Source organism: Typopeltis vanoorti, chromosome 25, assembly GCF_054136105.1.
Source record: "Typopeltis vanoorti isolate ZY-2024b chromosome 25, IOZ_Tvanoo_1.0, whole genome shotgun sequence".
Taxonomy (NCBI): Eukaryota; Metazoa; Arthropoda; class Arachnida; order Uropygi; family Thelyphonidae; genus Typopeltis; species Typopeltis vanoorti.
In genome coordinates this window covers 8,660,120-8,675,213 of record NC_143573.1, presented here as the reverse complement: position 1 = coordinate 8,675,213, position 15,094 = coordinate 8,660,120, and the positions used below count along the sequence as shown (strand labels likewise).

The following is a 15,094-nucleotide window of genomic DNA, read 5'->3' as shown; positions in this document are numbered from 1 at the left end:
CTATTCTGATTCGGCTTGCATTTATCTCTTCCATTCTCCTAATCTTATCTTTCATACTTCTGCTCTCATTCACAAGACATTTCACCTCCTCTTTCAGCTGATCTATCTCCCTCTGCAGATCAGTCACTCTTAATCTAAATTCACTCTTCCAAACAAAACCATATGCAGGAGTATCAAAGAGAAGGGAATATATGTGGAATTATAAGGCAGGTGATTATAATAGTCTTAGATATCAGCTTGGGGCAGTTCCATGGAGGGAGGAATTGGAACAGTGATTATCATTAGTGCTTGGGAAATTGTTGAAAATATTTGTTTACAGCAATATTAAGCTGTATTCCACGAGTGAAGAAGAGGACACAATTTGGTAAAGTGGATCACAAACAATATCAAATAGGAACTGCAGGTGAAAAAGAGGTTATAGAAGAGATATAAGGAGATGGGTGGAGAGCAGATGCATGAAGAATATAAGACTCAGGCCAGGAGAGTGAATAGTATGGTAAGGAAGGCAAAACTGGAATATGAGAAGAGATTGTCCCTAAGATCCAAAGAAAAGATTAGGAAATTTTTTTAGCTATGTTGCCAGTAGGAGAAAAAATGATTGTGGTAGAATGACATTGTGGGATAAAAATGAGAATAGAGAGACTGATGCAGAGGACATAGTGAAGTTGTTCAGTGAACATTTTATTGGAATATTTCATCCTGGAGAAGTATGTTTTAATACTAGAAGGATAGGGCAGGTTCAAGGTTTAGAAGTGCAAGAGGAGAGTGTGTTTCAACTACTGAGTACTCTGGATCAATAAAGCTGTGGGACTGGATGGAATTTTGCCATGGGTTTTGAGAGAATGTGCTAAAGAACTGACAGCTCCATCCATTGACCTGGCTTTTCAATGAAAGTGTTGGTATGGAAAGGTACCCAAGGAAGTGAAGGAAAGTAAGATAGCGCCATTGCATAAGGACAGTAACACACTGGAAGTTTCAATTTATAGACTGGCTTGTGTTTTATCAATATTTGTTAAGATCTTGGAGAAATTAGTGAGGCACCATATACAATGTTGAGCAGATGAGGGTAATGTTATCTGTGAGTCAATGTGGATTTGTTAAAGGGTGGTCTTGCTTTAGTAATACGATTGCCTTTGATAATATAATAAAGTGACAAGAACGGTTAATGAGGGAAAGGCATATTCTGCTATTTTTTTTTATTTTGCAAAGGCATTTCACAGGGTACCACATGATAAGCTGATATTTAAGTTGCAACATATGGGTTAAGATGTCAGGTTCGTGAACTGAATTCAGGATTGCCTATCTGATAGGTATCAGAGAGTTTTGTATGGTGGGGTAATATCAAGGAGGCAGAATGTTGCAAGTGGGGTTCGACTTGTAACTTTCTTGTAGAGGCCTACCTCAGTACTAAGACCTGTATTCTTTATGCCTTATATCAATGACACTGTCAGTGGATTGCAGGGGGATATTCAGTTGTTTGCAGATGATGTGAAGCTAGGAAGGGTTATAGTGCAGATGTGGCAGTCCTGCAAGAGGATTTGAATAGACTAGACAGATGGATATATGAATGGGGATGTCAGTTTAATGCAGCAAAATGTGAAGTCTTGAAGTTTGAGATACATCGAGTACAGCTCTAGTACTTCCTCTAGTACAGCTCCTCCAACATACTCTGTTGGAGGAGCTGTACTAGAGTAAGTAAGGGAGACAAGAGATCTGGGGGGGGGGGTGATGATTGATAGAAACCTGAAATTCAGGGAACATATTGCAAAGGTGGTGAAGGTAACCCAGAGGATTGCTGCAATACTGAGGAGGAGGAGGATGCCGACCTGCAGAGATAAGAGTTGTCATTATATTGCATAAAGCCCTGATCAGACCACACTTGGACTATTGTTTTCAAATTTGGTCCCCAGGATTTGAAGGGGATAAATTAACTATGGAAAGGCTGCAGAAGCAGATAACAAAGCAAATAAACTATACAATGTTGGTTATGAGAATTGACTGAGGGAATGTGGACTGCAGAGTTTGTCAATAGAAGAAGAAAAGGTGATATGATTGAGACTTTTACTCTGTTGAGAGGTAGTTAACAAGGTTGACAATGGGGGAGTTCTTTCACTTGGTGGAATAGAGGAAGGAGTGAGGTCAAGGGGCCTTCCCTGGAAGTTACAAAAAGAAGCTTTGTCCAAGAGGATGAGGAGTGGTTTCTTTGCATGGAGGGGGATTGAACCATGGAATGCATTGCCTGATATTTGTGAGAGCATGAACAGTCACTGAGTTCAAGGAGTGGTATGATACACTTTGTGTTTTCTAGGAAGGAGACCTCCCACGATGAATCTTTTGATTCTATGGAGGCCTGAATCATAATAATAATTATTATTATTATTCCTATGATCTCTTCCTTTTGCCTGTTTGGCTGATCTCTTCTTATAATCTGATTTTGCCTTCCTTACCATGCTAGTCACCTTTCTTGCCTGATCCTTGTACTGTTTGAGTTTACTGTTTACATTTTTCCTTATATACTCTCCAGGACATTTTCTTTGTTTACAGCTCATACTTATACTACTCATCCATCTAACTCCTACTCGATTTATGCTCTTGACCTCAGATATGCAGTGTGCTATTGCTTCCTCCAGATACCCTTTGACTATCCCCCCCATGCACTGTGAACATCCTTCCCTTGTAGATCTTTATGCCATGGTACTGTTCAAGAAGCCTCCTAAGTGTATCATAATCACCTGACTTGTAGTTCCACATGTAGCCCTCTTCTTAACTGGAATTTCTATGTTTGGCTACCTCCTACATATCACTTTATCCAATTGCAGGTCTACTATCCAGTTAGATGCCTACCTTAGTTATTGATAGATCTTCTGATCCTATAACAATAACCAACACTCTCGTACCCAAGTCCCCTCTGTCACATTCTGCTTCAAGTGATGATTATCTCTCAGTAAGTGCATAAATTCCATTTCCTTCCTGCCATGTGACCTCTCCTCCTTCCAGTCCATATCTGAAGCTGAAGTCTGCCTTCCCCCATATAATAATTACTTATTATTACTTATGGTGTCTGCAAGGAGTTTGAGTGTGTTTAAGACATGGTATGATGAGATGTGTGTGTGTGATAAAAGGACCACCCAGATGAGTCTTTGACTCCATGAGGTCTTGGAGTAATAATAATAATAATAATTAACTTGCTCTCACACTAATCTGCTGATGCATGTCGTCCACATCATCTCTAGTATCCCCTGGCCTCTAGCAGCTACCAGTTTTACATTTTGTCCTATTGGCATCATATCATACCAGATTGACTCAAAAGAACTGCCATCTGCCTGAATGACTCCTGTTCTTGTTGACTGCAATTCACATGCTTTCATTAACTGTACCCCATCTCCTGTCCTGTAATTTCATGTAATCAGATTGGAGTCTCAACAGAATGGCTCATATGTCTGAAATAACCAAGTCAGAAAGAACCAGGCACATGATAAACACCAGTGAAGGATGGAAGTGGTAATATATCCTTGATGAATAGTACAAAAGAGAACAATTTCCAAAACCATTCTGGTTTTGGAAATTGTTCTCTATTAACCTTACAAATTAATCTTACGAAAAACTCGTGCCATTTTTTTCTGATGTTCCTTTAAAGTAGGGCATGGCAACTCTTTTTGCATCTGATTGCATTCTGGTTGAGGTATGTATTCATCAATAATTTTCTGGATAGTAGTCTTGGTGATTCATATTTTGTATATTTCTTTCAACAGAAAGGAATCAGTAGAACAGATGAAGTGAGCTCAATGTATAAGAGTTTTGATAATATGAGTGTTCTGCAATGGATTGATAGGATGGATGTATCTGCCAGTAAAAGAAGATGTTTGATAAAAAAGGAAATTGAAATTGCCTGCAGAGGCTTGGGTTTGATTTTCTGATCAGAGGATGTTATTGTAAATGGTGTCAAATTTTCTTCCAGTCTGTGAAAGTGACTGCAAAGTGATTACTTGGTGGTGATGGTAGCCAGCCATAACAGGGCTTCTGTGAGAAAAAGATATATTGGAACTGTAAGGCTGGTATTTATGACAAACTTAGGAGGCAACTTGCAGCTATATCATAGAATGTGGAATTGGATGGGAAGGAAATAGGTGCTGCTCAGTCCCTACTAAAGAACTATTTGGCAGAGGCCTGAGTGTATTCCAAAGTCAGGAGATTAAACAAGGTAGGTGTAAAATGGAATATTGAAGAGGTGAAGCATGCAATCTGGATGAAAATGGCATTGTGGAGGTAGCACAAGATAAGTGGCAATAATCAGTTACATGCGGAACACAAAGAGCAAGCAAGGAAGGGGACTCAAAAGTTAGCAAAAGTGCAGCAGCAGTTAGCAAATGAGGCCAAAAGAAATCCTTAGAAGTTTTTTTTAATATGTGGCCATTAGAAGGAAGAATGAATATGGAAGGATGATGTTTGTCAGTGATAATGGTAGATGATAATCATGAGGATATAGTAGAGATCTTAAATGAATGATTCGTTAAGGTAGTCGTTCTTTACCTTAATACTTGTACCACCAAAACTGAAAAATTTTGATACCAATTATTAAAATATGTATTAATATATACAATACAAAATGATCCCCACTCCCAATTGTGTGTCCTCCTTGCCATGGTGAGGGCTTGCACATTCCTATGATCTTGTGAACTATACCAGTAGTAGCATTGCTACCAGCAGTGCCTTCCAAGCCAGACAGATCACATGGGAGGGGTCATATGAAGAGAGTCGCCCTTGCCCTTCAGGTTGGGGGGTGTTCACTCACTGGACTTAAATGGATATTGACATTATAATGAAAACATTATTCCATAACGAAAAACCCTTATGGAATAATGGTTTCCAAATAAGATCATGGAATGTGAGAAGCTTGTACTGAGTCAGAGCATTTCAAGAACTTATACATGAATTAAATTAAATAGATATAAAATGAATATAGTAGAAATACAAGAGACACAGTGAACAAGAGAAGCTAATTTGCAAAAAAAAAAGAACCTTCTACTACTGTATGTAGAAACAACTCTGATAAACATGAATTTGAAACAGATTTCATCATTATGAAAAATTGCTTCTTTTAATGAAAGAAGCAAAATGGTTCAAGACAACTTTTATTAATGTATACTCACCACCCACAGATGCTGCAGAAGAGAAAATAAAAGATGAATGAAAAACTGGAACTAATCCTCAAAAAAAATTACATGACAAGATCTAATCATTCATCATTCTATTATGAGATTTCAATGCAATAATTAGAAAAGAAGAAATATATTAAAAAATTATTAGAAATCAAAGGCTTCATGAAGAGATGAATATTAATGAAGAAAGATTGAGTAATTTGGCTGGATATACAGATTTCATAAAAAAAAAGCTGAACTATATTTATGAGGAAGGAGATAAACAAACATGGAAATCTCCTGCTGGACATTTAACCAAACAGACCATATCATAATCAATAAAAGGCATATAAATTGCATTCAGAATATCCATAGTTTCAGAGTAGCTGAGTGTGATAGTAACTATTTTCTAATTGGTGCTATTCTTGAGGTTAAAATAAATAGTGAATATTTTTCAGCATATGAAAATCATTTGAGATACAATATTAACAAACAAGATAAAACAGAAGTGAGAAGGAAATGAATGTGAATTAAAACAAACATTGAGAAATATGCAGCTGGAAGAGAACGAACATTTTGAAATCTGGAATCATATGAAGGTTAGCATAAAAGTAGCAGAAGAAAATTCAATAGGAATTCAAAGTAAAATACAGTGTAACAAAAAGGTTTAAGAAAGAACATGAACTGGCAATAAAGAATAAGAAAAAGATAGAAGAATTTGGCTTAATAATCCATCTGATATAGTAGCAGCGTATTTGAACAGTGTTATGAAAAGCTTTTTTTTCTCCCAAAATTATATTGTGTAGATTGGTACAATTGTTGTGCTTTTGTGTGATAGCCAGACTGGATATAATCATTGTATTGTGGTTCTAAAAGTGTTTACTTCAGTTTTTATCTTGATTAATGTAGAAGTGCTTGTTAACATTACAGAAATGATGGCAGTGGCAGCAAAGAAGTGTATGCCAGCAGTGTGGAAGGTCTAAACTCGGAAATCAAGATTTTCTCTGGACTTTTCGCAGTGGACAAGACACTACAATTGTTTCATGTATGTTTCCAAAAACGTTAAAGATTTATGGAGTGCTAGGTGGAATGATAAAAAGGAACGTATTAAAGTATGTGAGAAGTGCGATGAAAAGATAGGACATTCCAAAAATGAAAATGGTGAATAATCAGGAAATGGATAGGAGTGCTTGCAATGGTAATAATAGAAGTGGCATGGAAGAGCTTAGGCAAGAGTTAATGAAATGAAGAGTCAAGTTAAAAGTATGGAGAAGTAAATTGAATGTTTAAGGAAGGGCATAACTGCCGTAAATGACAAGTTAATAAGAAGAATCAAATATCTAAGAATGATAGGGTTGCTTTATATGTTGACTCATCATTAAAAGTATGGTAAAAGATGAAGTGCACAAGACATGTTGTACATGTGGTACAATAAAATGAATATCAGATGGTTTACATAGAAGGAAGGAACAGGCATCAGAATTAGTCTTAGTGGTATGCAAAAAATGACTTGAATAATGAGACAAAGAATGTGGAAAGGGATTTGAAGAATTCAGAGGGTAGTGACCAGGAAATGTATAACCAGATTATCCAAGCAAATGAGAAAAGTTATCATTATAGGTGATTTTAATTATGGCAATATAGATTGGGATGACAAGATAGCAACTAGAAGTAAAGAAAATGAGTTTCTGAAGTTTTGAAGGACAACCACCTCAGGCATTATGTAACAGAGTGCATGCAAGAATTGAGGGTCTTGGATTTGATCATCTCATCAGAGAATGTTATTCTAAATGAGGTGCCAAATCTCTCTCCATTTGGTGAGAGTGACCGTGAAGTGATTGCCTGGATGGTTGCCAGCCATGTAAGGACTTCTGTGAGGAAACGTTATATGTGGAACAAGAATCCTTGGTATATTGTTGGAGGTGGAGGAAGTATGAGACCTTGGGATGATGATGGATAAGGATCTAAAATTTAGACGACATACTGCCAAATTTGTGAGGACGATACAATGAAATCTGACAATGATGCAGAGGACACCGACTTGTATAAGTCAAAGATTCCGGTTTTCGATTGTATAAGGCCTTGATTAGGCCACATATCGACTACTGTGCACAGATTTGGTCAACAGGGTTTCGAAAGGATGAAGAGATGTTGTGGAGGGTCCAGAGGTGATTGACCAAAATAGTTTCTGATCTGTGGAATGTTGAATATGAAAAAGGTACAGATGATGCAATTTGCAGAGTCTAGTGGATAGGAGGAAGAGGGGTGATATGATAGACACATCCAAGTTGGGAAGGGGGTTGTTATAGGATTAACACTGAAGAGATATTTCATGAAAATGAAATGGTGGGAGATTGGGGTAGAACAAGAAGACATCCCTGGAAGCTGTATAAGGACAGTGTGAGCAAGGGAGTGATTGCCAGAAAGCATGGTGACTGCACAGAATTTCAATAGGTTTAAGGTGCAGTATGATGAGCTGTGTGTATGACAAAAGAGACGGACATCCTGGATGAGTCCGTATGCAATTTGCAGAATCTAGTAGATGAGAAGAAGAGGAGTGATGTGATAGAGACATACAAGTTAGTAAGGGATTGTTATAGAATTAACATTGAAGAGGTTTTTCATAAAATGATTGGAGATTAGGGAGTTACAAGAGGTCATCCCTGGAAACTGTATAAAGAAGGTGTGTGCAAGGGAGTGAGAAGCAAGTTTTTGCATGGAGAGAATGATTGGTATGCATCATTTTGAATGATTGGTATGCATTGCTTGAGAGTATGGTGTCTGCAGAGAATTTGAATGTGTTTAAGGCACAGTGTGATGAGCTGTGTATGACAAAAGAGAACTTCCTAGATGAGACTGTGACTCCATGGGATCTTAGGATAATAATGATGATAATAATAATAATCATTTGATAGAATCCCACATGAAAAAAATTAGATCAAATGGTGAGCTGGTAGCATGGATGAGGTAGGTGACAGACAGACAGCAGAGTAGTATATGATGGAGAAGAATATAAAAGAATGAGGGTGGATTAGTGGAGTATACCTCAGGGTTGTTCTGTACTAGGGCCACTACTCTTTAATTTGTATATTAATATAGAATGATTTAACAGGAGATATTCAGTTGTTTGTTGATGATGTAAAACTGTAGAGAGTAATAGTTGATAAAGGTGACATAGATATCCTGCAGGTTGATTTAAATAAATTGGCATTGTAGGCAAAGGGTATTGATTATCAATTTAATCATGCAAAATGTAAGTTTATGAAATTCAAGTTGAAACGCAATTGCAAGAACAACAGTACATTGTGCCCTTCGATTGGAATAGGCCTAAATTCAATTCTCGTTGCAACGAGAGGAATCTTTATCTGGACAATTTCAATCGAAGGTGAGTTAGCTGATCTCATACGGAGGTAGCAGAGTTTCTTCTCCTGGAAACTCGGGTTTTTCATCCCGCATACAGACAAATCAGCCCTTCAGAACACACGTAATTTACAGACAAAAAATACTGGTGATGGAGGTGGGCAGTTGATGGAGATGATTCGTAGAGGTTCAGCGTAGTGGTTGAGACAGTTGTAGGTGTCCTGATCATAATCAGGAATAATAAATTAGTGATTATGATCAGGAATAATACTTTATTATTATTATTCCTGATATCTCCAAGGGGTCTTCGGACTCCTTGGAGGTATCAGGAATAATAATAATAAAAAAAATTTTTTTTTTAAATGTTACAATATTGATTATCACATTGATGGTACTGGATTGCAGAAAATTGATAAGGTTAGTGACTTCGAGTTAATGGTGGACAGGATTGAGGTACAGGCGGTATATTGCAGAAGTCTGTAAAATAGCTCAAAGGATTACTTGGATGTTGAAAACATTCTAAGTAAAGATAGACAGGTTATTTTCCTTCTTTATAAGGCTATGATTTAGCCACATCCCGACTACTGTGCACAGATTTGGTCACCTGGGTTTCTTGGGGATCAGGAGGTAGTAGAGAGTATTCACAGATGAATGACCAAGCTGGTGACTGGTCTGTGGAATGATTGTTATGAGGATAGGCTGAAGCTGTGTAGCTTGATTCAAAGAAAATTTTTCAATGTATGGTGAATAGGGAGAGAACTTGGGGGAGGGGGGGGCAACTGTGGAGATTGTGTTAGAGTGTGGTTTGTAAGGATGTGCAGACTAAATTTTTAGTGTGGAGAATAGTAAATGAGTGGAATGGATTGCCAGAATTACTTGTGAGTGCACTGACAGTGAATGAGTTTAAGGAGAGTAATGATATTTTTTGTGTGTATACAAGTTGGTGTGGGTCTCCTGCGATGAGTCTGTTGACTCCATGGAGATATATAATAATAATCTACCATCCTTCTTAAATAATGGACTTTACCTAGTTGATTATTATTATGCAATATTTTACCTGATTCATTACTTTGTTTCTCCTTTTGCTACTTAACTTTCCTGTTCATCTCTAAATGTGCTTTTTGATCGTTTTTTCCTTCAGTTGTCATCCACCTAATAATTTGTTTGTCTTGATCTTTCCAATGTTAATTCATTGTTGATATCCTCATTAGTTTCTGAAAACTAATGAGGCATGATTCTGTTCATTGGGGCAGGCCTCCTTGTTCACAGTTTCATATTCAGGCTAGCTTTCCTTGTTTTTTGCAGCTGTATTGTTCTAGTGAGTTTTTGGTGCCATTTTATGGTATGCTATTTTAAAATACAGTATACTACTTTAAAGTACAGTATTCTAATAAAATATTGGAAAACATACCAAATACTAATATTTTATGTTTTATTACGATTTGTATGTGTTTTGTCTTTTGTTGACTCATTACAGGGCTGGATTGACAATCTGAATGGACCTGCAGGAATCATTGTTGCTGTAAGTTGTTGGAATTTGCCATTTCCATTTTTACTTTTCCTAACAGTTATGATTTCTGGCAATGGATAACTATAACTATGCCGTAATATTAATGAAATCTGATAATTGTATTTAAGAAAATATACTATTTAATATTAAATTTCTGCTTATGTTTACAGTTAGTAGCTAATTGTATCTTCAGAGCACTATTGAAAAATAAGAAATCAAAACCGATTATGCAAAAAGTGAGAAAGAAACAAACAAGCATGAATGGCCATAAAATTTAATTTAATTCTTGATGTACTACATTGCACTGTTTTGATTTTATTTTCACATAGTTGCCTGAAAAGTTTACCAACAGTTATGATTTAAGCATTAGCTTGTTCAATAATAAAGAAACACGTAAAAACCACAGTGATATCTTTAATTAGTAAAAGGACAAATATTTCGTACTAAAATTAATAGTACATCTTCAGTGTCTATTACAGTAATAGGAATGGAATACAAGTAAAACGTTCGGTGGATCACCTATTAAAATACAATTGTTACCGCGTGCTAGGAAATAATAGAAAATAACAATTTAATCTATTAAGATAAATGTTTTTTTACATAAGATAAAAGTCTCCCAGATCTTTGAGAGAGACAGACAGTCATTTCTATTTAAATTCTGTCGGTGTAAGATAGTTTCACAACTTTCTTTGAATAAGCGTTCATATTTGAATCTGCACCTATAGAGGAGAACAGCTTTATCCCACTGGACACTATGAGTAGAGCCAATACTGTGCTGCGCCAGACCAGACTTCAGAGGTTTGTTATAATCAATATATTATTGATGTTCTTTTATTCTTTTTTCATAGAACGGCCAGTTTGTCCAAAATAAGAGACATCGCATTCACAAGGTATTTGGTAAATGCCAGCCAAAAGATAGAGAAGACAGTTTCCTTTGTAGAAGGTAATAAAGAAAAAATTTTGTTGATAGGAATATATGTTGGAATCAATTGATACTTTTTCAGAATTCTACATATAAGTTCTGAGATTCCTGGAATGTACAGAATAGGAACTCTGTGGACTGTTGAAGCAACTGTAGGTATTGGAATGTCAATATTATATTAAAGAAAGTTGTGAAACTATCTTACACCGACGGAATTTAAAAAGAAATGACTGTTTGTCTCTCTCAAAGATCTGGGAGACTTTTATCTTATGTAAAAATCCATTTATCTTAATAGATTAAATTGTTATTTTCTATTATTTCCTAGCACGTGGTAACAATTGTATTTTAATAGGTGATCCATCGAACGTTTTACTTGTATTCCATTCCTATTACTGTAATGGACACTGAAGATGTACTATTAATTTTAGTATGAAATATTTGTCCTTTTACTAATTAAAGATATCACTGTGGTTTTTACATGTTTCCTTATTATTTAATTTACTATACCACAGGTTCCTCTTAAAATCATTAGCTTGTTCATTGGGGGCTGCATAAGTTTATTTAAAGAATCTGTTGAAACACAGTTTGCTTCTATGCAGTATTTGGTTTTCTTCCACCTAATTTTAAGTATTAGTAACTTGTCTTCAAGAAGCCAAAGTTGTTAATACCCATGTTACTCAAATTTATTGATTTTTTTTTTTTTTGCAATAAAAATTCGATTGATCTACTTATCTGTTCAACTGCAAGATGGCATTTTTACCACCTTTGCAGTGTACCTAAACTCATGTTTCTTGAAGCAGAATTCCTTGAACTCAAAATTCATAATTTTGCATTTGAAAGCATTGAACTGGTATTAGTATCTTTAGCCAATGACACAAGTTTATTCATATACCCTTGTAGGCAATCTCTATTTTGTAATTACTGCTTATTCCGCCAAACTCTAAATCACCAGTAAACAAATGTCCCTTCAATCTTTTTTCATCATTGTTAACGAGAACAGCACTTTGGGTTAGTTACACTCAATTTGTCTCTGTTCCCTCCATAGATGACTTTCTGATAATGTATTAGTAAGCTATATCTTTAATCCTGCTATTAAATTATTTTTCATCCCATCTTAAAGATCATACAAAAGTTCACACTAGTGAAAAATCTTTTTCACTAGTGTGAAATGGTAAATTATTTTCTTATACTTCATGTCTTAAAAAACATGCAAGACTCCACACTGATGAAAAACCCTTCACCAGTGTAACTTGTGGTAAATCATTTTCACAAATGCTATCTTAAGAAACATTCAGTGATTCACACTAATAAGAAGCCCTTTGTGTGTGAAATAAGTGGAAAATTATTTTCTTAGTTATATCATCTCATGGGTCATACAAAAGTTCACACTGAGGAGAAGCATTTCAGGTGCAAAACTTGTGGTAAATCATATTCAGATGCTTCCTATCTTCAAGTACACATAAGACTTCACACTAAAATCCCTGGAAGTTACGAAAGCAAACTGTGAGCAAGAGGGTGAGGAGTAGTTTCTTTGCATGGAGGGTGGTTGAACCATGGAATGCATTGCCTGATGGAGTGGCAAGAGAGCGAGAACGGTCAATGAGTTCAAGGAGTGGCATGATAGACTTTGTGTTTCTTAGGGGAGACCTCCCCTCGATGAGTCTTGACAGACTTTATGTTCTTAGGAAGGACCTCCCATGATGAATCATTTGACTTCATGGAGGCCTGAATAATAATAATAATAATATATAGAGGAAGATTAAGTAAAAATCAGGTGGCTAGTGGTATTTCACAAGGCATCTGCTTTCTATGAATTCTGCTGCTCCACGTACCAATTTTTTTTATCAGTCCATCAACTGTCCTCATATCCATATCACCAGTTTCATGTTATTCTCCATTTGTTCCAGTTTTCATGACAGAGTTCCATGGGATATCCTGTGTAATACTGGCAAAACTGAGCCATGTTACACAGGATCATCATGTAGTCATTTCTTTTATCCAACTCTGCTGTCACTCTATTATAAAAAGTTAGTAAATTACTAAGGCATGATCAACCCTTTACAAAGCCATGAGTATCATATTCTTATCCTTTTATTCCTGAATTCTGTATTTGATTGACTTTTCTAGTTATTTTATCACCACTCCTGAGATATTCATTAGTATATAATTTGCTATCACAATCTTAGTGCCTACAATTTTACTCAACTTTTCTTATTACTTATTTATTACATCATATCAGATTTATTAGATTATTATTTTATTGTTAATGTAACTTAGGAATCTTAAAGCACTTTATGCATTAGATAAGCGATCAGTTAATGGATGCTAACATTAGTTAACATCCACTAAGAGTGGAGGCTTTGGAAGGCAGTGACACCAATGATTTTGAAAGCATATGGTGTGAGGTAGAGATAGGCAAGACAGGATATTTAGTGGGATGTTGCTACAAACCAAGGAGCACATAGGGTGGGGACCAGGAGTTTAGACAGTTGAGCTTGGCAAGTGCAAGAAGAATGATGGTTATGGGAGATTTTAACTACAGCAGTATAAATTAGGGAGAGGAAGATGCATGTAGCAATAAGGGAATGGAATTTCTAGAATTCTTGAGGGACAAATGTTTTAGGCTACATGTAATACAGGAAACAAGAGAATCAAGAGTTTTGGATTTGGTCATAGCATCAGAAGAGTCGATAATAACTGAGATGACATTTCTCCCACCAGTTGGAGAGTGACCATGTCGTTTTGACTTGGAAGATGAATAGACATGCAGGAGTATCAAAGTGACAGGAACATATGTGGAATTATAAGGCAGGTGATTATAATAGTCTTAGACATCAACTTGGGAAAGTTTCATGGACGGAGGAATTGGAAGGCCGGGATATCATTAGTGCTTGGGAAATTGTGAAGGAATATTTGTTAGCAGCAATAGTAAGCTGTATTCCACAAGTTCTGCATGTGAAAAAAAAGATGCTATGGAAGAGATATAAGGAGACAGGTGAAGAGCAGATGCATGAAGAATATCAGACACAGGCCAGGAGAATGACTAGTATGGTATGGAAGGTGAAACTGGAATATGAAAAGAGATTGGCCCTAAGATTCAAAGAAAATCCAAGGGAATTTTTAGCTATGTGACCAGTAGGAGGAGAAATGATTGTGGAAAAATGACATTGTGGGATAAAAATGGGAATAAAGTGACTGATGCAGAGGACATAGTGGAATTGTTCAATGAACACTTTATTAGTGTATTTCATCCTGGAGGAGTAAATTTTAATACTAGAGGGATAGGGCAGGTTCAAGGTTTAGAGGTGCAGGAGGAGAGTGTGTTTCAAATACTGGGTACTCTGGATGTCAGTAAAGCTGTGGGATTGGACGGTATTTCACCACGAGTATTGAGAGAATGTGCTAAAGAACTGACAGCTCCTTTGACCTGGCTTTTCAATAAAAGTCTGGCACCTTTCCCGTAACCAGACTTTCAATAAAAGTCTGGCTATGGGAAAGGTGCCCATGGAAGAAGGAAGGGAAGATAGTGGCATTGCATAAGGGGGGGGGGGGTAGCAGACTGGAAGTGTCTAATTAGCCAGTTTGTGTGTCATCATTAGTTGTTAAGATCTTGGAGAAATTAGTTAGGAACCGTATACAACATTGGGCAGATGAGGATAATGTTATCTGTGAGAGTTAACATGGAGTTGTTAGAAGGGCGATCTTGTTTTAGTAATATGCTAGCCTTTTATAATAAAGTTACAAGAGCAGTAGAAAGGCATATAATGTCATTTTCTTGGATTTAGAGGAAGCATTTGACAGGGTGCCACATGATAAGCTGATATTTAAGTTGCAGCATATGGGTTTGGATGTCAGGTTGGTCAACTGGATTCAGGATTGGCTGTCCGATAGGTTTCAGAGAGTTGTGTATGGTGAGGCAGTTTCAAGGAGGCAGAGGGTTACAGGTGGGGTCCCACAGGGCTCAGTACTGGGACCTATATTGTTTATCCTTTATATCAATGACATTGTCAGTGGATTGCAAGTGGATATTCAGTTGTTGTGAAGCTGAGAAGGGTTATTAGTAATAGTGCAGATGTGGTAATCCTGCAAGAGGATTTGAATAAGCTAGACAGATGGGCACATGAATGGGGGGTATCGGTTTAATGTAGCAAAATGTAAGGTCTT

The 15,094-nt window shown here is 36.5% G+C and overlaps 1 protein-coding gene across 1 annotated transcript in view; it reads left to right on the top strand.

Moving 5' to 3' along the window:
- LOC150092519 (putative fatty acyl-CoA reductase CG5065) overlaps positions 1–15,094 on the top strand; it is a 421,409-nt gene that overhangs the window by 252,249 nt on the left and 154,066 nt on the right. The window contains exons 7-8 of the mRNA XM_090414223.1: positions 9,976–10,020; positions 10,179–10,244. Coding sequence (XP_090270349.1) covers positions 9,976–10,020; positions 10,179–10,244 — 111 coding nt within the window. The remainder of the gene's footprint in view (positions 1–9,975; positions 10,021–10,178; positions 10,245–15,094) is intronic.